The following is a 27,944-nucleotide window of genomic DNA, read 5'->3' as shown; positions in this document are numbered from 1 at the left end:
TTAGCCCTGCTCTCTGGGTACAGCGACAGGACCCGAGGGAATGGCATGGAGCTGGGACAGGGGAGGGTCAGGCTGGGGGTTAGGGAAAGGTTCTGCACCCAGAGGGTGGTTGGACACTGGGACAGGCTCCCCAGGGCAGTGGTCACAGCACTGAGCCTGATGGAGGTCAAGAAGTGTTTGGGCAGCACTCTCAGACACATGCTCTGATTTTTTGGGTGGTCCTGTGAGGAGCCAGAAGTTGGACTCAGTGACCCTTGTGGGTTCCTTCCAGCTCAAGATATTCCGCGATGCCACGATTTTATGATTAATCTTCCCTCCACATACACAGGGGCTGCAGTAACAGCACCCCAAGGCGCACACCGTGCTGCTGCCCCTGCCTGGCAGGAGGCTCCCCCAGACCCAGACGCACACCCCCCACCCGCAGCACCCCACCACCTCCGCCTCCCCCTCCCAGCCCCACTCCCGACGGCCGACCCCTCTCCGCCCGGGGGCGGTCCGGGGGCGGCTCCGCTCCGCCGGGGAGCGCCGTGCCGCCGCCGGGAGCCGCGGCTCGGCCGGGCCGGAGCGTGCGCCGAGCCCCGGCAGGCGGAGCCGCGGTGCGGGCGGGCGGAGGCGCGGGCGGGGCCCGGCGGCGCTGCGGCGAGCGGGACACGGGCGGGCGGGCGGCCGCGGGGAGGCTGCCGGCGGGCAGGGCAGGCAGGCAGGCGGGGAGGCAGGCAGGCAGGCAGGCAGGGCAAGGCAAGGCAAGGCAGGCGGGGAGGCGCTGGCTCGCCCGCTCGCCCCTCGCTCCGGCGGTTCCGCGGCGCTGCCCGTGCAGCCCAGCCGCCGCCGGAGCGAATGGGGAGGCGGCGCTGAGCGGGCTGCCCTCCGCGGTGGTGCCGGCGGGCAGGGGCAGCGGCGCCGCGGGCGAGCGATGCCCCTCACTCTGCTGCCTGCGCTGCCCTTCCTCCTCCTCCTCCTGCTCTTCCTCCTCCTCCTGCCGGCTTCGAAGCTTTTGTTCCCCCCGGCCGCCGCGATGGCAGGGAACTTCCCGCAGGGATGGGCTCAGGCCGGGGCTCCGCAGGGCGCCGGCCACGCTGCGAGGTGAGGCGAGGCGAGGGGGGCTCTGCCCTCCTCGGGGGGCGCAGCGGGGGTCCGGCGGGGGTCCCCCGAGGGGTGGCGGCGGCGGCGGGGCCTCGGCACGGCGGGAGCGGCGTTTCCGGCCCGGTGCCGGCCGCCGGGAGCTGGCCTCGCCCTGCCCTGTCCTGCCCGGGGCGGCGGGGAGCTGCCGGGTGTCGCCTTCCCGTCCTAATCGCGCAAAAGTCTGCGATCAGCCGGGACCCGCCGCTGGCGTGGCCGGTGTCCCGTAGGCGCATGGTGCTCCCGCTGCGGGAGGCGCTCCTGTGGCAAGAAGAAGCGCCTGGCTTCATGTACCAGCTATTTTGCAACGAGTGTGCTCTTTTCAGCGAGGTCTTCTGCATGCTTCGCTTCTAAAAGTCACCATACAGCGCAGGATGAAGTAGTTAAAGCGTGCGATGAAGTTTTCCTCGCTAACAGTAAAAACACTTTTTGAGGAAAATGGGATGTGTGTGCAGAGGCAGGTGGTAGTGACACGCACAGCCCAAATGGCCTGAGCGGGGTTACGGTCCGTGCCCAAGAGGATGCCTAAACAAAATGTTATCGAACTCAATTATGAAAGGGACAGCTTCGTACAGGTTAAACAGACTGTTTCTAGCTACCTGAAACTGCAAAGATGTTTCAGAGAGTATTACTTACACTGAGCAGCTGTCTGCTGACAGCCCTCAAATGTATTTTTACTGTTGTTTTTGCGCTGTTACCTGTTGTGAAAATGTATTTGCCAACACTGCTGTAGCCAAGTTTCCAGAATAACATAATTGATTCACTTGTAATTATATTTTTCGTCTACAGAAGCAGATTTGGTAATGACTGGTAATTAGTAGGATTATAATTTCTAAATAACTTTCATTAGAAATATTTACTGCCAGATGATCATCCCTCAGAAACCTGGCTTCTTACGCTGTTTTGCATGACTTATTTATTAGGGGGTGGCCTTACTGTATGAGGACATATCAAATGTATAGAACTTTTTTTTTGTTTGTTAAATGGAAGAAGATAAGAGGAGGCTGTGGATGTCAGTAGATCACATGCAAGGAACAAGCTGAAGAAACAGGAACAAGCCAAGATGAGCTCATTTTTAATTCTTGTGTACTATGATATGTAAATAATTTTCGTGTGCTTAATGGTATGTGACATTTAAAATTATTCTCCAAGAGTAACAGCAGATAGAGCTCGGAGATGCTACCTCCGTTACTCTCCCAGTTAATTAAATGTACCCGTGGTCGTTCTCTGGTCCTGAAGCCAGTCACCCTTGTCACTGCTGCTCGCCTCTGCTACCTTCCTGAACAGGGCTGCTGAATACAAGCAAGTGGTTGTGACTGTTCCCTGGGCTGCGCTGAGCCCAAGTCATGCCCAAGAATTGCATGGGGGAGCTGTGGTGGCCTGTGCAAGAAACACGCCATGCTGGCCTGTAGCAGTTGGGCACTCGGCGTGACCGAGTAAGCTGCATCTCCCAGGGATGGTTCCTGGCATTGTTGGGTTTGCTGGTGTGGGCTTAGGCTGTTGGTAACACTGGAAGTAGTTTCTCTTAACTCTGTGCTCAGTCACCGTGATCTAACTTGCCTGCATCCAGGAACTTGGGCACTATAAAACTCCACTTTTCTGCAGAAAACTGCCAGGGCTGCTTCTTCCTCTACTTGTGTGGGTGGGTGCAGAGGGAGTAGGTGCAGGCTGGGCGGCCTTCCCACTTGCTCCAAAGGGAAGGGTGGTCAGGGCAGGAGCAAGGCCTACACAGCTTCCTTCTGCTTGTCTGGGACCGTTCTTTGGGACAGCACGTGCCCGTGAGCCGTCCCAGTGGCCAGCTGTCAGTGCATCCACGGCATGTAGTTCAGATGTATTCCTAATCACTTTGCTAAAAGGATCAGAGCAAGTAACTTTCTAAAATCTTTCTAAAATGCTCTAAAGATTATTTACTTTTAGATGCCCGGAGAGATTACTAGCCTGTTAAAAGTGTTAGACTGGATATTTAAAATCAATCTTGTGGACCCTGGACATGCTTGCTGTCTCTTTTTGTTGTTGTTTCACTGCAATTACAAACAAAGCCTGCGTAGTTTGTAGCATTCTGTAAATGTGTGGTTTTGTTCACAGTGTTACAGTATCTCATAGTTTGGTTCAGTAATGAAATGGTGCTAGTAGAAGTGTTGTATTTTATGCTGTGCTTGATTTGGGGGTATTGATATGTCTTGGTAATCTTATGTAATAGTCTCATGAATAATTTTCCAAGCAAATCTAAAAGATATTAAATTTAATTGTTACAAGTTAGGAAAGTGAGGCAAGAGAAAGAGTGACTACTCATGTAAGGACTCTCAGTCACAGAACCTAGAATTAGAATCTCAGGCAGAAAACGGATCTGTCAGGTTGCACTGCCTCTCGTAGACTTATCAAATACTTTAATAGAAAGGTGTATTTTTTCTGTGTATTTGCAGCTAGCAGCTGTTTTTTGCTAATCTAGCTGGTAGCGCAGTTCAAAGTTAAGTAGGAAAATAGTTCAGTTGCCTCATTTTCAGTTGTGGATAGTGCTTAAATATTACCTAAACCGCACATGTTGCGATGGGACTTGGTATATACTTTAAAGTACTTTCCCAAACAAGTTGTTTAAGGTGAGGTCTCAGTGAAATTCCATTCAATTCCATTTGAATGGAAATTTACAAAATATTAATCTCAACATTAAGACATTTCAACATGCACTTTAGGAGAAAGGCAAGCTTTCCTTTTCTTCGCCCTCTGTGTAGAAGCAGTGATTCAGTAAGATATTTACACTGAGGCATGTGTTGAAGTGTTGGAGTCCCCCCACTGGTTTGAATGGCACTTAGAGAAATCTCTTGCATAACTGTAACCTAATTTACCTCAATCTAGATGTAGATTATACACTAGCCGTGTTTAAAAGAACGTTGTTCAGACCACATAAGCACATAAGTGTTTGAAAATTTAAAGCTATGAAGTGTTGGTGATGTGGGCTTTGGGAGCTATGCTTTATACTATCTAGGATACATTTTTTTTTAAAACATTTACCATTTAAAATCAGGCAGCCAAAATTAGCGGATGATTTTTGCATCCCTTCCTTGATTTTCTCCTCCTTGGAGTTACTAATGCGAGCTTTGAACTGCGTTGATTAAATACGACATGGTAACATGCAATAATTGTGGAGAACACATGTGTTGGGCCTTCTGAAGGAAGTTGGATTGTGTGTGGGTAAATAGTATTTAGTCATGTAATTAAAGGCTCTGTCGTGGTGTTTAATTAGATTTCCATAACTGTTACTTCTCAAGTTCTGAGAGGCTGACTTTCAAACCTTAGTAGTGCTTATTTTTTTAACATTGTTTATGGGTGTGTATTTTTTTTTTTTATTTTTATTTTTTTGTGGGATAGCTACAATCACTTCCTATGTTCTTGGCAGATTTAGAACCTGTAGATGCCAGTTCAGGCTTTAACTAGCTGAGCTTGTAGCAGTCGTTTTTGATTCATGCATGGATTAATAATGAAGGGAAATAGAATGCTATATACATGGGTAATAAAGATGAGTATCTCAATTATCCCATGGTATCTCTCAATTTTTATATAATATTGCTGACCTGAGGAGAATGGCGAAACTTTGGGGTGTGGTTCCTGTTCTGTTGTCTGCAGGGCAATGCTGTCTGGTGAATTTACTGTTGTTTTCCCCACAATATTTTACCCTTACTGCCCTGTTTCTTCTGGGCTGTCTTGTTGGCCAGCTGCTTGCTGTGTTTTTCTGCCAGATTCTTCCCTTGGTTGATTTCATATATAATATCTGGTTGCTGGTCATTTTAATTGGGCAGTTAGAGTATTTCATCCTAATCTAGTTTGCAGCCCTCTAGTCTCCTTGAAGTTTCTAATTTCTTTCTCCCACGTGATCATGCATTGTATTTCCAGCAGGTGCTTGCGTCATTGTGGGCAGTGAATGGATGCTGGTGCTTTAGGAGGTAAATCTAAGTCTTCAACATGAGCTTCTAAAAGCTAGCTAGCTTGTACTGTGGTTGTTTTTTTGTTTGTTTGTTTGTTTGTTTTTCAACCTCATTAGATTTATGGACTCCTGCACAGCAAATTGAAACCCAGTAACAACAGGCTAGCTTTCAGGGGAAGCTGGGAATAATCTGTGGACTATGGCAACTCTGAGATAGTTTTAACGAGCCTTCCAGGCACCTGTATGGTCAATGGAGAAAAATAAGCTTGTCCAGAAAGTGTTTTATCCCACCTATGGTTGAATTATACTCTCTGTGTGTCTGCTTAGTGTGCTGAGAGTTCTGATGGCTCTTCTAGCCTTGCTGTCCACCTTTTAGAACAGCTACGTTTACACAACGTTAATTCTTAATGAGCACCTTTGCGGTTCTTAATTTTCTTGTCATTATTCAATATACGGTCAAATGCCTTATTTACAATCCTGAATGTGTAATAATTAATGTTAATGCATGCTTCTATGGCAGGGTTATCTCTGTTCTTCAGGAGCAATATGTTATCTTCATGACCTTACTGTTTTGTGCAAGTTGTCTCCGCATTTTAAGAACAGTGCTGTGTTAGATGCAGATTTACAGGAAAAACTTCAGAAACAGAGGATGTTTGGTTTGCGTTGCTTTGAAAATGAGGGGAAAACTTTGCAACAGATAGGGAGAAAGTGTATTTTTAATTCAAGTTACAAAATAATACTTCTGTCTTTCTAAAGCTATCTTAAATTTGATACAAGATACTACTTAGAAATAGTTACCGATGCAAGTTTTCTGCATCAGTAGTATAATTCACAAAATTATCCCTTTCAAAGGATTGTACAAGTTTCATTGTGTGTAATGATAGAAAAGAAGGTGTAATATCTTGTGAAAAATAGATTACTTTTTTTTTTTGTCAGACTTGAAAAGTAATTTGAAAACACATGGTATTATGTGCTGATTAAATTCGTATCTTCAGTAGATGTTATTCCAACAAGTCTTTTATTACTTGTTCATTTAGATTTAGAATCTTCTGTCAGTTGTCACTTCTGAATTTTCTTGAAACATTTTTGGAGCCTTGCATGCTTTTTGTGGATGTGTTTTGAAGTAGATGCACATAATGTGTTTGTGATCTTCTGATTGCTCTATCAGTAAGTCTATGTGCATAGCCTTTATATTTTGTATTAATTCTAAAGGCAGATATTATTTCAAACTATCTGTATCCATGTTTACTGTGCTTCCCATTACTACCAAAATCTTTTTATGTCACAAAGTAAAAACCTCCAAACCAAATTCCAACCTTTGTTGGAACCTGTACCTTCGTACAACCAACGTCTACCTGAAGATGCGCCATCAAACATTAAAAGAGTAAGTTTGCATTTGCTTTTCCTCAGAAGTACTCACTGGTACCCCAGACCTTTGTATGCTCATATTGAGTACTCTGGACAAGTTTTTGTGTGGCCTGGAGAGAAGCTACTTCTTTATTTTCGGTGCAAAATGAACTGAGTAGCAATGGGGCCTCCCACCTCTTGCCTTATCTCTGATTTGAAGGGTTCGTGAGTCGATAGAGCTGAGAAATTAATTCCATCCTTCACACTACCACATCTTCAGTGTGTCTGCTCAGGCTCCAAGTGTGTCATTTATGATAAGGAGGTGGCATTTGAAACGAATTTGGCAATATTTAATGCTGACTCACAATAACACATTTGGAGTATTTATAACAGGCAGAGGTTGTACTATGCTGTACTGGTATCAGGACATCTGCCATAAGAAATTTCCATCGCAGTTGTTATGTGAGCACAGGGATGGGGCTGAGAGCTCTGGCTGAGGGAAGTTCAGAGCCTTTTCCCTCCCTGTTCCCTTTGTTTTGATAAGAAAGCAAGTTTGGGCTGCATACATCTTTTCTAGAAATATCAAAGCGTAAAGTCTCAGGTAATAGCACTTCTGCTGTTACACTGCTAGATCCAAACGAGCTGGATTACACGTGTGGTTCACAGCCACCACAAATGATAGACTTGAAAAAGCATCCCCACAGCACGTTGGCTGTGTGGTGACGTGCTTCTAGCTATCACCAGCAAGGCAGAGATTGTACTCCCTATATTATTCCCTCAGGTTTCCCTGCTGTTCTCAAAGGCTCTCTGTTCCTGGGAGGCATGCACCTATCAAGCATTATGCAGCTGTTGCGCAGAAGCATACATCTGAGGCAGTTGGTTCAGACAGTACAGACGCATGCAGACAGATGGAGAAACATAAAGACGGGGCATTCATACACAGCATTCTTAAGAAACAAGATTATTGTTTCGGCTATCTGTTTTAGTTTAGATGAATTTAGCGTTCCAGAAATTCATGTTCTGTCTGATTGCGGACCAAGCTGATGTGATTACTTCAGAGCTCTGTTGAAATTAGGTGAGATCAGTCTAGTAGGAAGGAAATGGGGGCTGGGGGAGAAGCAAACACTGCTGAGGGAGTAGAGCACCCTAAGATCGTGAGCTGGGGATTTGTACTGCTGAGCATGTAAGGCAGTTGCCAGATGCTTCCCAAAGGCCTGCCCAGTTTGCTGCTCAGTCTGGGGACTGCTACAAAGCTAGGCCCTAACTGTTTCAAAGAGTTGTTATCTACATATTTGAAAAGATTATGTGCATTTTGAAAACATATTCTAAGAAAGAGTTTAATCAACCGTATCTGTCAGTTAATGTATGATTAATAGACCATCTCCTGAGAAGTTCTGGTCGCTCATGTAGCACAGAAGTGTTTGAATACATAAGTGATTTTAGAGTGATGTTTGGGTATTTGACCAATTTCTTCCCTCACATGGGAGGAAAGCAAGGAAGAGCTAGCATTGCGTCTGTCTGACAGTCAGCCCTGTTTTGTTCTGTCTCGGAACCAGGCACCATCAAAGCATCTAGGAAACATTGGTTGTAATCAGCAGTCAGGTGGGATTGAACTTGCAGTTACTCTTCCAGTCAGATTTCCCATAAGAAGAACTCATGGAAGTATAGCCCTGCTGCAGTCTTCTTCAAGGGAAGCACTGGGAGTCTGGATTCTGTGTTAAGTATTCCTATAGGAATGCAAACCAGTGAATAGCAGTGAAAAGCACTGCTTGGCTCCTCGCCGATGGAGAGTCCTGATATATGAAAGAGAAATCTCTCTTTGGTGGTTGTCAGCAGATCAGGCAATGTGGACTTGTGTTCTGCCACCACAACATGGTGTGGGCAGGCAAAGCTGCAAAAGCCTTGTTGCTGAAATGGTTCACAGTGTGGCAAAACCATTTTGTGGGTTAGAGCCCCTCAGCTCACCATTGGTGAGCCTTTGTGAGATGTAGGCAATGGAGAAGTTCCCTCTGTGTATGTAAACGATGAGCTTGCCTGCTAGGTTAGAGCTGAATTTCATTTGCAGGTTGGTGTTGCTAAATTTGTGCAAATGGTATGCATGTGAGGTGCATTCTGCTATTTAAAGTTGTGTCCCTTCGTCCTGGGGGAAGATGCCCTGGCGGTAGGTATTTGGTTTCATCTTTGCACTAGTGTAGCCAAGCTGAACTTCTAGTTACCTTCCAATCTCAGAACTGGCTCTCCTGAATATTTGTATCTTATCTAAAGGTTTGGGGGTGACTACACATAGCAAATTACTTCAGCGAGCGCTGGAAAAAACACTGTGAGAAAGGCTTGTCTTGAGTCACAGATTAGGGATGAGCTGGATCCACATGAGATAGGAGCTGTTTTGTGGGCTAGCCTGAGGCTGTGGAACGCACTAAGGATCATCACACAGCTGGACAGCACTTTCTGCTTCTAATACAAGACACCCGTGCTGACACAGTCTCTGACATAAATGCTGCAAATATGTAACATGCATACTAAAGTAAACCTGCAAGCAACAGAGAACCACAACCAATTCTGCTCCCAGAAGAGACCAGTCAGCATAAGGTGCTCCTTTGGATGTGCTTTTCCCACCACAAAGAGGGTTTAGAGAGTGTGTGACACAGGTTGCATTGCTATTACGCTGTGAAAATGGTGGAAAAATGCATATTTATCATTCTTGGGTTCCTAACAATGAGTTAATGCTGCTGTTGGGGACTAGATTCTTATTTTAGTGTTTATAAATGATAGTTGTAGTTCTAGATGCAAAAATAAAATAAATAACTAAATAAATCCTGAAGGATAAGTATTTTAAGACAAGTAGCTATCCTTTGTAATGTGATTAGCTTTCCCTGTTTTTTTTTGGTTGCTGTCAACAATATTGCATCCAGGCCTTTCATATTACTTCTGATAGAGAAGTCTGAAGAGAACATACTGACCTTGTACACAGGCTCCTTCAGAATCCTCTAGCTGGGCCTGGTGGCACAAAGATGAGGGAGATGTTCCCACTTCTGACACTTGCTGGAAGAAGGCATGCAAGGTTTCTCTTTCTCATAGCAAGGGACTTGGGTCTTCAGCAGCTTTGCTGAGGAAGTGCTAAGGAAGGGATGCTGTTGTAACACCTGGAAGCTGAAAGCCTGTGTGCACTCTCAGTAGGTGAATCACTTACTCAAGCTTGAGCATGGAGAGTTGTGTGTGTGTGTTTTAAGAACGTTACTGCCTTTTGGCTTCATTTATATGCTCGCTAATCATGATGACTGGGTGCTATTTAAAATCTGAATGCTTCTGAGGCTATTTCCGGTGTGCAGGAGGATATGGTTTAGGAATGGAGCTTTCTGCAGCCAGATGGATTATAGTGTTGCTAAGGAAACAGACTATAAATGAAGTGGCAGCTGAGTGTCCCTAGAACATCAGACTGCTCGAAGCTGGTATTTTAAACTCATTTAGGTGGGTAGATAAATTGGGGCGATGAGAAGTTAATTTCCTGCATTTTACGCTTCGTTAATTTTCATCGCTTTATTAGTATTTACAAAAGGTGCCTTAAATTCCCACTCAGACCACCTGGTGTGTGGGTCACTGAACAAAAAGTTGCTATTAAAATTAGAAAATGGACAAAAGCTGTACAGTAAAGTAGATCCTAAAATAATCATTAAAACTACTACTTTGCAGGTAGATAATGATCTAAGAAAGACCTGGCAGCAGCACGGTCCTCCCGAAAAACTGGGACTATGAAATAAGATGAGATTATGCCAAGTACTTAGGAAAAAGCAGAGCTGCTGTGGACCTGAAGAAGTTACAAATCTGGAACTGCATGTATAAGTTATAAAGCATGTATATTTTACTGGGCAACCACTGCCATTGGTGAGATGGACTGACTGGACAAGGGGAGGGCCAGAGGAGTTCTGAATAGCCTGCAATACTTGCAGACCTCACACTTTTAAAAGGATATAATGGGATGCTGGTCTTTCCCCTCCCACTTAACCAAGGTGGTAACTGAAGAGTCAGTAACTTTAGATCCTTGTGCTTTTTTCATGTTGCTTGCTTTACTCTTAAGTGCCTTGTGTTCCTGCAGTTAAATTCCTTTCCTTGCGAGCCTGATGAGATCGGAAGCTCTGAAATACTTGGGTAGCCAGTGGTACCCACTTTCTCAGCAGCGTGTGAGGCATGGTTCAAGATAAGAGTAAGGAACAATCTGCATCCAGACAGGATGTGTTTAGACTTCACACAGAATCACACAGAATCACAGAATTTCTAGGTTGGAAGAGACCTCAAGATCATCGAGTCCAACCTCTGACCTAACGCTAACAGTCCCCACTAAACCATATCCCTAAGCTCTACATCTAAACGTCTTTTGTACCCACTTTCAAAACTTGTACCCACTTTCAAAAAAACCTGTTGTTTGGTAGGTTGGTAGCAAAGGGCAGCAAAAAAAAAAAACTAGTGAGAGCCTGCTCTGCTGTTTTGAAGTTGTATCCTGTGCATACATGGATAAAGCATGTGAGTAAGTGGTTATATCTTTACTCAGACATTTATGTTGCGATTCTATTCAGGATGGGAAAGCATGTAAGTGTTTTACAAGCTCTTTTTGCTTAAAAAGAAGAAAAATAAGAGGTCTGGGAGGTGAGCAGGCACTGGTTGAGTCTGTAGAGATTCAGAAATTTGTATTAAGTATTTCTGTAATGAAAAGTGGAGATCTGAAAAGCTCATTGTAAGACTAAAAACTACAAGAACTTGCCAAGCAAAGATGGTTTGTGAACTAAATAGGAAATGGAAGGCTGAGAAAGGATTTAAAGTATATACATGTGGTTGGTAGAATTACCATTCTATGTTTTCTGAATTGAAATGAAATTGTTTGCAATAAAACACATTCCGGAAAATGAGTCAGTGTTCCAGCAGTGCTAAACCTCTTCAGCCTGCAGTGTTAAAACTGTTATTTAGAGGACACTGGAGAGGAGAGTGTCTGGTCTCTTCAGCCAGGTGGGCAGCAGAGGTCACTGGGGAGATGGCACTGAGTACACTGGAGCCTTTCCCTGCCTGGTTGTTGTATGACTGGATTTATTGCATTGATGGGAGTGCCATCAGTCTACGTGTGGATCAGTACCCATCACTGCCTTATCACTGCAATCAGGAGCCAGGAACAGAATCCAGCTATCGAAGAATGTAGAGCATGACTTTTCCTCTTTAATTATGCCTTTTCTGAGGGGCTTTAGCATTGAGCCAGATTAATTATTCCTGTCCATGTTTGCTCCCTGAAGGATCCACTGCCTCTTCCTGGAAACTTTTCTCATCTCCTGCTAACTTGTTTGCCTCTTGTGTGGTGGAAGGAGCCCTAGGACCTGTGAGAAAGCTAGCAGCAAGGAGCATGCTGTGGATCACCTTAACTGGTGTTGCAAAGTGCCTTTAGGATGCAAGATAGTAGGAAGAAGACAGCAAGCCAGATGAAACTGCCCTGAAGGATTAATTGTGGCTCTTAGTTGGTTCAGCTTGGATGAGAACTAAAGTAAAAGTACCATAAAGTATAAAGGTATGCTGGAACAAGTCTCGTTAAAGTGAATCTTTTCTTGTGTAAACAGAATGATGATGTGTAGCAAGCAGTTTGGGCTTTTATTAGATTTTGTAGAAATATGTTAAATTCAACAAAAATTTAAATGGAAAAACAATGATGATTTGATGAGCAAAAACTTCTACAAAAGTTATTTTTAGCCAGCTCTGAGAACTGGAGAGCTGCTAATAGCAACTTCACTATTACATCTGGAGCAGGAAAATCTTTCTGAGAGAAATAAGATCTGACAAGAATACTTACTTTAAATCAGTTCCAGAGGAAGGCAGAAAAATTACATGTTAATTGACAGTCGTGATACTTTCTGTAGCATCCTGGTACAGAATCCCTTAAAATTACCTTTCACAGTAGTTTAGATTCTTTTATTTATTTTTTTTTGTCTTGGAGGAGGAGCGTCACTTCTGATTTTATATGCATCCTTTTCAATCTTTTTGATGTCTGAATAATGTTAATTCCAACATGAATGACATTTTAGGGATTATAAAGAGATTTATGTATAGCACAAAGGCCAGAATATCATTTCCTGGTCTCTCTTGATGGATGTCATTACATTTTTTTTTCCCATACATCTTGCCCATAATTTTGTTAGTGGGTTTTGGAGTTTTAAAAAATTGCTACAGGTCTCTTGGTTTGAATTTGTGAGCAGTTTCTGAGTAGTCACAATCAAATTAGAAATTATGTTTTAGGCTTATTGCTCTATTTAGAGTTATCTTAGGTGCAAGATAAATTCCATGCAGTATTTTGTCAGGATCAGATTGAAAAAGAAACTAACTAAACTTATGTGTAACTGAAGAAACACTTTGATATTATTTGCTAAATGAGTTAATAGACCGTACTTAAACAGCTTTCGGTTAAGTAGAGAAATAAGATCTTGAGCTAGCAAAGCAGAAGACAACATAACTTAATGTGTAATTCCTGCCTTGTGAGGTAATACTTCTCTATGTAGTTTATTATTACTTATTAACAAAAAAAAAAAAAAAAAAGTGTAAAAATCCCTCACTTTAATTTCTTAAGGGGCTTGTCCATGGAGGTGTGTTGACTGGGAACTGCTGTAACTAAATCCAGTGAGACAACTGTTTTGGTGTAAAGTTTAACAGTTATTAAGTAACACAAAACCACTGAGTATTAAAAAAGTCACTCAGTTATCTGTAAAGTTATTTGTAAAAAGGAATTATAAGATACTTAGAGGTTGTTGCTACAAAGGATTTGAATTGTTCAATAGATAAGCATATCTGATTGCTTCGCATTGTTATTTAAAAAACAAAACCACTGCATCAGCTCATTTAGATATTTTTGGCTTGTAGATATATATATTTTTAAAAATTAAATTTGTTCATGATACATGGAGTGCTTCCAAGCCCTGCCTGTCACATCTGTATAGAAATTGTTTGTGCCTGTATTGCACAGGATCTGAATATCTGTAATATGTCATCTCACCCTGAGAGCTGTCCAAATGGGAACTCTAAATTTAACAATTTTTCAGATCTGTAATATGAATGGAGTTGACTGATTTCTAACTAGGATTGTTTCTCAGAGGTAAATGTGCTGTCTTGAAAGGGTTATTTCAGCTGACTGGACAAAAATGACTCTGAAGCCATTAAAACAATCGGATGATGTGGTTTAAAAATAGTTAAGAATTTTAGTCTGATTCTATTTTAGGGAAAATAAGATAATGGTCTAATATGTAACTGCTTTAATAGACTAAATTAGACTACCACAACAAATTATAGGGTATATCTGGAAAAATACACAAACCACTATTAGAGCATTTTGTTGTGTTAAGCATTTTTTGGTTTGGGTGAATAGAGATGTTAATAACTATCAAAGATGCATGCATGCACATGTGTATACATACACACAGAAGTAATATAAAAATACTTAAATATGCATATAAACTAAATCTGGTTTTAGTTTTCAGCTGAATCTTATTCTGACTGAGTTTGAGTGCTCTCAGAGCAGGATGCTGCAAGCAGCAACATTTCTGTTACTGAAATGCGGTCACCTCATTGAACTTGCTACTAACACGTCTTCTCTATGAGCCAAGAAGCAAGATCTGTAACATCTGTATTACAGCAGCAGGGCTCTTGGGCGGCATCAGAGTTTGGCTGTAGCATGAGCTGAATTCCTGTGGGAAAAGCATAATCACGGCTGACCCTTTTGCTCCGGGAACTAACCCAAACTGCAGTATGGGCAGCACAGTGTAAAGCGGGTACAAACTTGGTAACGTTTTTTCAGTCATATCAATCACTTTGACACTACTGTCTCTGCATCTTTCAATAAAAAGATGAATTTTCATTGAATTCATTTTATTTAAAAACTAAGTATATTTTTGTGGGAGAGAGAACTTAATAAATTGCATCAGCATCAAATACTGTTGGTGATCGGGTTACTGTTTTCAAAACGCTAATTTTGTAAGCCTTTAGGATTTGGTAAAAGTGTGTGCTAATGGCTGTTACCAAAACAAATAAGGAAATCCATTTTCTCCTGCTAGCAGAACTGAGTGCAACAGTGTCCTGCGTGTACTGGGGCACTGCAAAGGAGGTGTGAGCAATTTAAGACAGGGAACCTTTATGTCTCTAAGGTAAATGAAGATGAAACATCAATCTTCCTTTCAATTAGAGATTATACTGCAGAAGTTGTTGTAGTTGAAAAGCCAAAATAGCCTTAGGACAACTGTTTTCATGACTTGAAGAAGGCTTTTTTTTTTTTTTTTTTTTTTTTTACTTAACTGCAATCTTTTGATAGCCTGACCTTTTGGCGGAGAAAGGAAGCTTTCAGCGCTTAAGTTTATTTTGCATCAAGGTTTGAATTAAAACCACAAGAAAATGTTAAGAAAACTTTCTTTTAAGTGACCATGAGGTGCAACTGAATTTAGAGACTTGTCAGTAAAGTACATGTCAAAAGTTATGACTCACCTGAAAAGCAATGGCATACTGAAAACAACAGTTTTGAGGCCTTCTCTAACCTGTTGCAAAGTCTTTAATATAATCCAAACGCTCATGGGAAACAAGTTTAATGATGTCTTAGATCTCTGTGCTTTTGGTTCTGCCATTTCATTTCTTTGGAAATGGCAGTTCCTGGCTTGGAGAACTGAATTAGACCTGGTAAGATGCAAATTCCTCTAAGATCATCAGTGTTTACAAGTTTTGCACAGCTCTTGCTGATGGCACAGCTCTGTCTTGAATGTGCTCTCTAGTAAGAACCTCTTAGTATACACACAAATCTAGGCTGTGGTCTTATGCCTCGATCTGTGTATTGCTACATCTTCAGGCTAGAAATGTGAAGCTGTTTGATATGCTTGCTAGGGTCTGTGTTAGTCCAGATCAATCCGCATGCTTCAGGACTGGGGAGCTGGGCTCAGGAATGATAAAGAAGTGAGGACTGGCCTTTCAGTAGTGCTACCAGCTTTAAATGCTGATCTCATAGAGGTGGTAATTCCTAGAGTAGAACTCTGCAGGTACTGGAATCACTGCACTTAAATCCGTTGAGGGACTGTGTAAGGTTACAGAGTTTTTCCTCTCTGTTTGCTTTAAAAAAAAATAAAAAAGCCTGACTAATCACTTATAATGGGAGGGGAAAAAAGGAATGTCATTTGGAAACAGTGTTAACCGCTGACTGCCAACAGAAAACTACACAAAGCATCTTGCCCAGGTAAGAGCAAGTTCATCAGGCTACTTAATCTGGAAAACTTTTCTAAATTTTACTTTACTTTTTCCCCTGCTTGGAAGCTTGAAATGGAAGGCATTTATGGTGATATTTTGGATGCTTCTCAAAATTGGTTTTAGAGGTGCTTTTAATGAGAGTTGGAAATACCTTCTGTAAACACAGAAGTAGAGAGAAGAGATGAGTCTTATGCCAGAAGATGTGCTTGTCTGGTGGGAAGATCTGGCAGGTTGTTGCTGTATTCGGTCCATCCAAGTTCCTGGCAGTCTTGGCAGTCTTCTCCCTGCTGGCAAAGCTATTCACTTTTGACTCTTCAGAAAGACTAAAAGGGAAGATTAACAGTTCATGATCCTTATCTCACTAAACAGGGAACAAACTGGGTGGTGAAAAATAATCTCATGGTTGCATTTTCTCTCTTTTATACATAATTAAATCCCCCCCCCTTTTTTTTCCTTTCCACATTGTTCTGTGGAATAAAAGTAAGATCAAATTTTGTGCGAACGTAAAATAATTTTATATTAATAGCTTGTCAGGGAAATCTTTCAGATGCTGACTTCCATTGTGGCTAGATAATGAGTTTGTTCTGCAGAAGGCAGATTTCTCAGCAAGTGCCAATCTGGCAAATCAGGCTTTATGTTTTGGATGTTTGAAGTCCCTGTTAAGTTGGTTGCACATACAGAAATTTAGCACTCAAATTGCTGAAGGAAGCAGGAGATTATGAGGGGTCTTAAAGTACAACTTCTTTTTCCTTTGAAGGTCAGTGTAAACTCATGGTCTGGCTTGTCGTCCAACCCCCGTGTACAGCATTTATTTAAGATGCTTGTTTGTGAAGGATCCTGCATCTTTTGCTCCAGTGGGGAGGAGAAGTTTTGAAAGAAATGGAAAGTTGTGTAGTCTTTTTGTAGCATACGAAAGTATCGGTGTCCATCTTTGTTCTTTTGATTTTTATATATAAACAATATTTATACATATTGGGATCTTTTGGTATGGCATATACTCAGCTTTCAAGGCTCCCTGACATTTTCTAGCTTCCTCCTGGGTATATGTAGAGAAACTACATTGAAAATTGGTGATCTGAATTAACAACAGGTATGTCACGATAGAAGATGCAGGTTTTTAGCTGTGGTAGCCCACTTTACAGAAATGATTTTAACTACTTGAGGCTGATGATAGCTGGTGATTGACTGGTAGTAGAGCATATAAAGGAAGCGCTGAGATCCTTTTGTTCTTATTTCTTGTTCATCTTCATTCTTCCTCTCCAGACTTGTTTTCTTGCCTTTTGTTTTTCTGATATAGCTATGCCATTATCTGTGCCATTGGAAAATTTACTCAGCTTCTTTGTGACATGCAGTAGCACCCTGTGAATTTAAATGACATTTCTTCTGAGAGGCTTTGGAGGTCTCAACATCAGGTTCCTCATGTTTTAGACTAAGCATGTAGTTTAGCAGATTGAATAAGGCTTAACGGCAGCTGATTTCTTTGCTCTTGTTTCCAAATTAATCCTATGCATCTGTATGAGATCTAAAACAAGATGCCACTCTAATCGTGGAATATCTTGGTATTAAATGGTAAAATTTTAATTCTACACAGTTAAGAGAGTTGAGGATCTCATTGGAGTAATCAAACTATCCTTCCTAAGTTCTGTACCTTCTGCAAGATATGGAGATGTGATCTGTATTTCATTGGGAGACACAGCGTATTCTACTTCTCCAAAGAAAAAAAAAATAAAGTTCTATTACAGGAAAAAGTGTTGCTCTTCTTTCTAATCTTGTTCTGCTTTGTGTGTAGATATGTAATCAATCTTTGTGGTGTTTTTTGTTTTTTTGGACAGGTTATTTGGAAGAGGAATGCTTTGCTGAACAGGACAGCACAGGATGACTTTTGATTCCTGTTCTTTGTGGGAGACTCTATGGATTGGTATGCTTTTTTTTTTTTTTTTTTTTAATTTGTGAAACTGATGTGTAGTGATTACATATATACTCAAAGGCTCCACTCCTAAAATTCAGGAACCAAAGCATTTAGGAAGCTTCCAGTGTGCTAGTTTTCTGTTAATTATGCAGAGATATAAACTAAAAGAGTATGTTTTCAATAATATTTTCAGGGTTTGCCATTCATCTAGGTGCTACAGTATTAAGTTAGCTTTTCAACATATGTATGGTTAATATGACTGTTGAAGTACTGGAAAAGCTAAGAGTTGGGGGAATACTGTGTCAGTACTAGAAATGAATCTAGAAGTGCAGAAGTCCTTTCACATGATCTACAAATCAAAAACATGATTTTTCCCAAGAGCTAAGAATATAAAATTATTAATTACATTTTGCATGTTTATGGTTTCGAATAGTAATAATGACTCGCATGGCTGGCATTTCTTGACAGTTAATGGCTCTCTGAATTTAAGATAGAAATAAATATCCTCAAGAGGGCAATTAGTTGTATTTAATGACCCAAAGCAGAGGTGGCTGTTCCCCACCATACTTTCCTTTGAAAATTGCCACAGTAACGTTTATACAGTGGAAGAAAGGAAAATTTCCTAAATTAAACTAACGCTTCTTGTGAGTAGTTTTGTGGGTCATCTACTCATGCAGTGTAGTTGATTAGTTTCAATTTAGGATATGTAAATAGGTATTAAAACTGCAAACTGCTGGTTCCTTTCAGGAGGAACAGTTAGGTGAGTAAGAGAACATTGTCCCTGCTGATTTGTGCTCTGACTCATTCTTTGTATTGGCTTTAGCAGAAAGGATTCCACTGCAATATGTTGCTGCCTCTACTTAATGGCACAGGAAAAAATATTCAACTCATATTGAAGCAGGAATATGTCCCAGGCTGCCTTGTTCAATAACAGGGTGTCAGAAAGTGCATACTTGAGTATTTTCTGTCAAAATATTTTTTTCAAAGACAAAGTAAGCCCATGACCCTCATACGTGCTCTTGACTTTATTTGTCTTCCCAAAAGGGTATTCTGCTTTTTTATGGTTATGCTGCATAAACTGTTTTTGCAGTTTTACTTCAAAATAATGTCAGCTTTAAAAAATACAGCAGGTTCCCATTTGTGACCATTTAAAATACTCCCAAGAACTAGATTCACCATTTCAGGCACTGTGAGCTTCAAGTTTCTGAAGAATGATGGCTTCTGCATGCTGGGCCTTGGTACTTTTGGTACAAACCTTGGTACTAGACAGTACTGAAAAAATGCTTGCTTTTAGCACATAAATTTAATTTAGTAAATGACTGGACATTTTGACAGCAGTTCATAGCATGTTCTGATCTGCATCAAACACAACTGCTATGATGGTACTGTTTTCACAAGTAAAAAGTTCCCTGTTTTGGCTGTGTTGGAGTTACCGGTTTTGACAGATGTTGTCTTTGCATATGAGATAGAATCTTTTATTTCTGATTGAGCATACTATCCAGATTTTGAACGGAAATTATTTACCTTTTAGCTTCAAAAGCTGTTAAAAACAGACACCATAGTTCTAGCAGTTCATCATATTTGATGAATGAAATTTTTGTGGTATTTAGCTTTAAGTGTGTACTTCATTGAAATAGTTGTGTCTATTATGTTCTATAAAAAGAAAGTTGCATACGAGTGAGAACCTTGCTTGAGAGAAAATGTGCATACCCAGTAATTTTCAGTACAGAAATGGAAAAAAGTGATTATGTGATGCTTTTTTGCATGTGAAAAGAATTGGTGAGAGTACATGTTCCAAAAGTGAGAATGCTGTGACAAAAGGTACCTGCCCCTTGCTTGAGCACTTTCACCATCAAAAAGCTTACCTATTTAAACTACCAGAGCATGGTCTTCTTTTTACAAGGTACGTGATTGCCGTTCAGCAATGACTGCCTTTGAAATTACAGGATCTGTCTTTCTCAGAGAACAAGTGAGGACTGAAATGAAATTGCTCTGAAGTTATCCTATTGGTCCTTTTCTTTCATTTGAAATTTCTATCCTTACATAATTTTGGGGAAATTTGAGAGGGTAGGAAGAGGTATGCATGAGAAAAGAAACACAAGGTGCATGTTTAAGAATCATGTGAATGCTCATGGTAAAAGCCTTGTGAATAAAAAAATAAATAAATGTATGACTGCTTACAGAGGGGGTCCTTTTGAGTTTGTTGGCTGAAATGCTAATGACTTTTACAAAGAATAGCCAAGAAAGGCCATAACTAGCATGCCTGCAGGTTAGATAAGTACAACTTGAAAGCACGTTTAAGTATGGAGATTTGCTGTGTAATGCATGGAGAGATTTCATACATCAGACTGATAAACAGAGGAAGGTGCTGCCTAGAAACCATCAGGAAGCAGTGAGCACATGAGCAGCACTCAGTTTCTTTCTATCTGGAATCTAAAGACTTCAGTCCTCTTCTTAGGTTAGGTATTGTCTTCACAAAAGCGGATGACAGCTTGTTTATTGTTCTCAAACCGAAGATACGTCTGATGACTTTCATAACAACTGAATGGCTGACACTCGCTTCCCACTGAAAGCATTTGGCAGGGTCCAGGCAGCAGCTTGAGATAGTCGCAAAATAGGATGTAGCAGTTTGCTTAGGGAGCTGGAATGGTGAGGGAGCATACAAGAGATTATTTTTCATAGTCACATTTTTTAGGAACAGTCTACAGACACCTGTTCATCCTTTGTTGTATACCGGGCAGTGCTGGCTTGAGAAATACAGGATAGCACAATCTTCTTGGCTAAACTAAGGATGCAGACCACTTTTGCTCTTTCTCCCCTTGTTTCCTTCCTTCAGTTTAGAAGGACAATTCATGATAAAGCAGCATTTTGTAAAACTTTGATACTTTGCCTTGGAACATGAATGCTTCTAGTTATTTTTTTCTCTTAGGGTAGACTTATGTGATACCTTTTTTCAGTCACTTTTGAATGGAGATCAGATGAAGCAGAATTGAACATAGCACTGAAGATAAGAGGTGCCATGGATGTGTATTGTAGCAGGTAGTGTATATAAATATATATTGTATGTAGATAGCTCCTGCCTTTCTTTGTTGCTTTACTAACAGTTCTGAACACTTGGTTTAGTTTTCTTAGAGCAGAGTACCATCAGTTGAAAATCTGTTTTTCTTCTGGATGGTAATAGTTTGTTTAGCATCTGTTACTGTGCAGATAGCCCTGTTTTTCTACACATGTACAGCTTTACCTCTAGCAACACTGAATTTTATCTGTTAGTTTATTACCTTGTCATTAAGTATCATGAGATCCCTCTGTACCTCTTTATAGTTGACCTTTGTTTTTATTAGATTGCTCTGAAAAACCGTTCATGTTCATCATCAGTAAATGTCATGAATTCACATTTCCCTCTTCTTTCCATATGTCAAACTGCTTGAACCCCAGTGTAGTTTTTCTTTGTAGAATCTTTCCACTGACCTTTTTCTATTGAGAAACTAACTGTTCCTCCTTTTGTTTACTATTTTAAACTGATTATTATCTGTGAGAGGTTTTACATTTATCCAAGTGCAGATTAGTTTCTTTTAGAGCCTTGGTGGAGAAACCTTGTCAAAAACAGAAATGCAAAAGTTACCTTTGCTGTTTTGTTGCTCACAGAGCTCTAAAAGATACTGCCCTGGGGATCTCATTTTCGGTTCTCCATGATTTTAAATCCAGAAGTATTTGTTGAATTTCTGCTCTTTTACAGTCCCGGCAGAACACTACAGCTTCTTCCCCTCTTCAGTGTTCTTGGCTTGTGGAGTCATAAGCCTCTGTGGAACTTCAGGTGAGTTTTTCTAGTTCGTTGCTGAAATTTGTGGTTATCTGTCCTGGAAAGCTGTTTTAACTTTCTGCTGTTGTTTATGGAGTTTGTTCTAACAAATATCTTAAAGAAGAGTAGTAAACAGAAGGTTTATAAAGACCAGAACTAAAAACCAACAACCAACAAAAACAAACAAAAAAGTTTTATCTACTATTTATGCTTTAGCTTATAAGTAACATTAGAAACTCTTCTACAGAAAGTTTCATAAAATAAAATGAAAGAAAAAGGAGAGAAAAGTAAAATCTAGAATGAATGATGTTTTTACAAAATGTCAGTTTACATGCTTCGGTATATTCTTGCTGAGTTTAACAATTGTTGAAATGTAATAGGGTAAAGTAGAAAATGATGACAATAGTTTTTTCTATTGCAGCAGGAAGACCTCTAAAAAATGGAATATGTATGACTCAATGAAATTAACATGCTTATAATAATACCTCTTCATGGTTCTGCTGGAAATGAAGAGAGACAGATTAATAGTTTGTCTTTTTTAAAAAAAAAAACAAACAAACAAAGGCTGTCTGGCCCTGGAAATCATCTAGTGATCATAAGCATGAAAATGGGAAAGGAATAGCTTTGCTATGGAATTAGACGAGCAGGCCAAAATGTTGGTGTTCTTGATGAATTCTTGTCAGTATCCTGAGCAACCTTGCATTTGAGTCACAAAAAGTTGTCCATCCTGAGCATGTACATTAGGCTTGCCTTACAGTTCATTCCTTTACTAGTGAAATATTATTCTGGGAAGAGTACGCTTTTGATCCTCCTTGAAGCATATGGTTCTTGTGTAATTTCTTGAGTGTTTTTTCCTCCCTTCATTAGTGCCCAGTGTTTGTACCAACCAGAACCTGCATAGATACTATGGGTGGGATTTGTGTTATTAGACACAGGCATCTCAAGTTAGTAGCACAAACTTGTCACAGTGTGCAGAGGAAGAGGAGATAGATTGCCCTCTGTAGATGTCTATATCCTTCATCTGACTAAAAACATGAAAACAGCCTGAAGTGGCTGCTACTGTCATCCAGATTGAATGAGATGAATCCCACTTTATGTTTCTGGCTGTGGTGATCCATTTTTAAAAAAGGCATAGTCCTTCTGTTCTCCAGCTTGATTAGATGCCAGAGTACTCTGTGGATGCTTAAATTAATAGTCCAAGATAGAGAGGAGGAGTTCTGTGAAGAGCTAGCACTGAAAGGGGGAGACAGCTCTCAGCTCTTCTGCATTTTGTTGGTAAGAACAGTGAATATCTGATAAATACCTAAGACAGTATGTGTAAATTCAAAAAGGAAATGTTGCATTCTGTCAGCATAACAATGAGGAAGGGAGTTCAGCATAATGTCTAAGGATTAGATTTACAGGGAAAAAGAGGACGTGAACAGTTAAATTATGTGGAATAGCAAAATGAATTAACAAATACATGGCTAGACCAGTGAAAACAGGAACTCTTGCTGTGGGGGGCAGGATTGTAGCAACTAAAGAAGAGTTAGTTTCCTGCACATTGATATGAGTCAGTCACTGTATGAAACAAATTGAGAAATACTTCAGTCCTGTGGACATGTTATTTGATAATAAATAACAGGTTAGGATGTTTTACATGTATTTTTTCTTTCCTGAGGCATCTGCTGCTGCTGACTGACTTAGAACAAGGGATTCTACAATGTGTAGTGTAGCTCAGATAGGTAAGCTTTTCAGTGCCTACCAAACAGGCAGATAGGTGATACTGGTACTACCTAAGTTATTTGGAAATACTAGTAATGTTTCCAGCTGTAGGTGATTTCAAAACAAAATCATGAAGTTGGCTATGAGATTTAAATAAATATTCTTTAAAGATAGAGGATCCAAGGAACTACAGACTTGTCAGTCTGACCTCAGTACCAGGGAAGGTTATGGAGCAGATCATCTTGAATGTCATCACACAGCACATACAGGGCAGATGAATTATCAGAAGCAGCCAGCATACGTTTATGAAAAGCAGGTCCTGCCTGACTAATATCACCTCCTTCAAAATGACCAACTTGAGAGAAAGGCTGTGGATGTTGTTTTACCTGGATTTTAGTAAAGAGTTTGACACTGTTTACCACAGCATTCTCCTGGAGAAACTGGCTGCTTATGGCTTGGACAGGTGTACAGTTTGTTGGGTGAAGAACCGGCTGGATGGCTGGGTTCAGTCGTAACAAATGGAGTTCAGTGCAGTTGGTGGCCTGTCACCAGTGGCATTCCCCAGAGCTCAGTATTTCGGCCAGTTTTGGTCAATGTTTTTATGAACAATCTTGATGAGGGGATTGAGTGCACCCTCAGTAAGATCACAGACACTGCAATGATCACAGTCAGGTGGGGCTGTCCATCTGCTTGAGGGTAGGAAGGCTTTGCAGAGGGATCTGGGTAGGCCAAGTCCAATCGAATGACATTCAAGAAGGGTAGGTACCGGGTCCTGCACTTGGGTCATAACCCCATGCAGCAGTATAGGCCTGGGGAAGAGAGCGTGAGCCAGCAGTGTGTCCAGGAGACCAAAAGGCCAACCTTGCATGCAGTATTGGTGAGCCTGCACCTCAAATGTCATGTCCAGTTTGGGCCCCTCATTACAAGAATGATGCTGAGCAGGCCCAGTGTGTGCAGAGAAGAGCAATGAAGCTGGTGAAGGGACTAGAAAAAATAAGTTATGAGCAACATCTGAGGGAACTGGGGCTGTTTAGTTGGGGGAAGAGGAGGTTGAGGGGAAACCTCATTACTCTCTATAACTACCTGAAAGGAGGCTACAGCAAGGAGAGTGTCAGTCTCTTTTTTCAGGTGACAGGTGCTATAGCATATGAGGAAATGGCCTCAAATTGTGGCAGGGGAGGTTTAGGTTGGGTATCAGGAAGGCTTTCTTCATGGGGAGGGTGGTCAGGCATCGGAACAGACTGCCTAGGGAAGTGGTGGAGTTCTCTTGCCTGGAGGTTTTTAAGAGATGTGCTGATGTGGCACCAAGGGTTTGGTGATGGGACTCATTAGGTCAGGTTGCTGGTTGGACTTGATATTGAAGGTCTTTTTCAACCTGGATGATCTATGATTATATTGATTTGAATTATTCACTCTTCATCAGTAAAGTTTTGGTTTTGAACGCAAGATTTCCAGTCCTGGTTATAGTAGAGAGAAGCATGGTGAGTCAGAGTATTGTACAGTATCAGCAAGGCTACAGGAGCAGGATCTTTAAGAAAAGTACCAAATAGTGCTAGACCCTGGCATGGGTTCATAAGCAAAATATCAGTCTGAAGTGTAAAGCTTTGCAAAGCTTAAATTGTAAGGATACTTTCGTCGCTGAGGAAAGCAAGTGATCATTTGCTTCACATTGATTTTAGAGAACCATATTTTGTTTCTTTATTTTTTATTTTTTAGATGGAAATACTGACATGAATTTAAGAACTTTGATGCTTTCGGATGTTGAACTCTGATTTGGTAAATGACCAGGAATAAGATACTGCCTGAACAAGCTGAAATGCCTTGAAGACCTCTGGTTGTGCTTTCATTCTTCCTGAAGCAATGGTTTTCTCAGCAATGTTGACACTGGCCAGTCCTGGGACCTCAAATGCTACTTTTATTGTTTATGAAAACGCCTACACGAATTTTACTACTCCACATTTCTTGCTTCGTAGTGGCACAACACAGCCATTGAGATATAGTTCAGGTGCCGTGCTAACCACTGAGAGAAGTACTTTTCTGGTAAATGCTACAGCTATCCTGCCATCACAAGAAATTTTCAGGAGCTTGAGTTTGCCACTCCAGATCATTCTTTCTGCTGCTATGATATTTATCCTATTGGTTTCTTTCCTTGGAAACTTTGTTGTCTGCCTCATGGTCTACCAGAAGGCAGCTATGCGATCTGCGATTAACATTCTCTTAGCAAGCCTGGCTTTTGCAGACATGCTGCTGGCAGTGCTGAACATGCCTTTTGCTTTGATAACAATCATTACCACTCAGTGGATTTTTGGGGATATATTCTGCAGAGTCTCTGCCATGTTTTTCTGGCTTTTTGTCATAGAGGGGGTAGCCATTCTTCTTATTATTAGCATTGACCGATTTCTTATCATAGTGCAGAGGCAAGATAAACTGAATCCATACCGTGCAAAGATTCTAATTGTGATTTCCTGGGCAGCATCCTTTGTTGTTGCTTTTCCGTTGTCAGTAGGGAATCCTAATCTGCAGATACCCTCGAGAGCACCTCAGTGTGTTTTTGGCTACTCTACCAACCCAGGTTACCGAGCGTATGTGATAGTTATCTTGCTAATTTCCTTTTTTATTCCATTCCTGGTAATGTTGTATTCTTTTATGGGCATACTCAACACCGTCCGCCACAATGCAGTTCGTATCCATAGCCACCCTGATAGCATATGTCTCAGCCAGGCCAGCAAACTTGGTCTCATGAGCTTACAGAGACCTTTTCAGATGAATATTGATATGAGCTTTAAAACTCGTGCCTTCACGACCATCTTGATTTTGTTCCTTGTCTTCATAGTCTGTTGGGCACCCTTCACCACTTACAGCCTTATTGCCACATTCAACAGCCACTTCTACTACAAGCACAACTTTTTTGAGATAAGCACTTGGCTCCTTTGGCTCTGCTACCTCAAGTCTGCACTGAATCCACTGATTTACTACTGGAGGATTAAGAAGTTTCATGATGCATGCTTAGACTTGATGCCCAAATACTTCAAATTTTTGCCACAGCTACCTGGCCATACAAGGCGGCGCATTCGACCCAGTGCCATCTATGTGTGTGGAGAGCATCGGTCTGTAGTGTAAAGCTGCAGTTGTATGACAATGATTGATTGTTATTTTCTGGGATTATTTGTTTTTAGGCGTTAGGTTGATTTTTGTTTTTGTTTCATATGGCTTCTTCGGTGTGGCCATATCTTATAACTTGATTAAATTTTCTGTGCAATTTTGGGAGGAAAGACAGAGGGAGGGGATGTGATCGGTTATAGTTGGGTTTACTACCAGAATACAGTCTACACAAAATAACAAATGTTACCTCTAGGATTCCATGGAAATCCATTCTTTTAAACAAAAATTGCATTTGTAACATTTTGTCAGGTTTATGCTTACTAGACCTGCAATTGCATCTAATTGTAGGGATTTTTTATGCTGCTAAGATACGGTATATTCGGTTGGTGTAATTTTTCTGAAAAATGTTGCTGCTGTCTGCAAATATATTAGAGCCAAAAAGTCTCATTAGATAACTTCTATTTAATTTTAACAATATTTCAGAAGTTTTGGTGGTGACACTATAAAACTTTTTTTCTTTTTTAATATTTCCACAAATATTTTTGTGCACTTTAAAGAAATTGCTATAGAATTTGTTCATTGGAATATTTTGTTCTGTATTGAAGGGGTATTATTGTTGTTATTATTTGTTATATTGGTGAATTTCAATGAAAGTCCCATGTAAGCTCTAGGAGGGCAATTTATGTTGGTATAGCTACAATTACAGTCATAGATTTGATGTTTTTCAAATGACTGATCAAAAATAGCATTTTCTGCTTATTTCTGAGGGGAGTTGGAAGAAGGAAAGAAAGCGATGGAAATATCGTATCCTGAGGTTTAGGCTAACAAAAGATTTAGAAAAGGGGAGTTCACTTGAAAATTGTTGGAGGGGGAAAGGGTAGCTGTGGTGTGGTTACCTGAGGTTGTTAGATGCTATCCAAGCCTAATGACATGCCTGAAAAGCTATAAGAAATTGTGACTGTGCTTTCAGTTCACAGTACGTTGGTATAATGCTGTTTCTGCATGAAGATCATTTAAGGCTAGGTATGCTCTATATGGCTGAAATCATGCTATAAGGTGTTCATTGGGATAGAATTAGGGATAGTAGGGGAAGCCTATGTAGCCTACATAGGAACAACTGTGGGGGACAAAAATCCTAATTGCTTGTTTTCCAGTTTAAGTGTTAGGTTGAAATCATAATCTCATAATAATGAATAACAGTTGGCCAGCAAAGTTTGCTAGGGATGGAGTAAAGTTCCCCTTTTACCCTCGAGACTTCTTTACATTAATTTTTCTTTGCCCCTTTCCTTCTGTAGTGGCTGTTACTTCAAGGGTTTGCTCTACTGTTCTCATGCATTAGGCATCAGGTTCTCCCCCTGAAATGCCAAACCACCCTTTTATTAGTACCAGGCTGTCTTGATACCTGCCTGGAAAGTAGAAAGACAAACGTCTTCCTTGACCGCAGCAATCCAGGCTCAGATTTTTTTTTTTTTCAATCAGCTAAATAAATATTTAATGAGAGGCAAGTAAAAATAAGAATTAGGTTTGGGCTTTGAAGTGAGATCCCCAGTTTTTCTGAGGCTAGGGAAGAATGCTTGCAGAACTTGTGTGTTCTTGCAGCAGGTTTTTGGGGCTGTCTGTGATGGGATACAGGAGGAATAAGGCACAACGAAGTTGTCAACCAGGGCTAGGGGTTGGGCTCCTCTTGGTTCCAGCTGTCTTTCAGTACTCCAAAGCATGGGGCCTCTTCATTGTTCTTGTTCCTGAAGAGCAAATAGGAGCAATTTTATCTATTGCTGCATGAATTCTGAACTGAGTGTATG

At 40.9% G+C, this 27,944-nt stretch overlaps 1 protein-coding gene across 1 annotated transcript; it reads left to right on the top strand.

The window, feature by feature from the left end:
* Positions 1–24,900: 24,900 nt before the first annotated feature.
* On the top strand, positions 24,901–26,160 carry GPR63 (G protein-coupled receptor 63; the record flags this gene model as incomplete). The annotated part of the gene is made up of 1 exon (XM_084283364.1): positions 24,901–26,160. One exon carries the CDS (start codon positions 24,901–24,903, stop codon positions 26,158–26,160), a length of 1,260 nt encoding a protein of 419 aa, XP_084139490.1.
* Positions 26,161–27,944: the final 1,784 nt, after the last annotated feature.

Source organism: Netta rufina, assembly GCF_964035555.1.
Source record: "Netta rufina genome assembly, chromosome: 3".
Lineage (NCBI taxonomy): Eukaryota > Metazoa > Chordata > Aves > Anseriformes > Anatidae > Netta > Netta rufina.
Note: the sequence above shows the minus strand (reverse complement) of the source record. Positions and strands in the feature narration are given on the sequence as shown.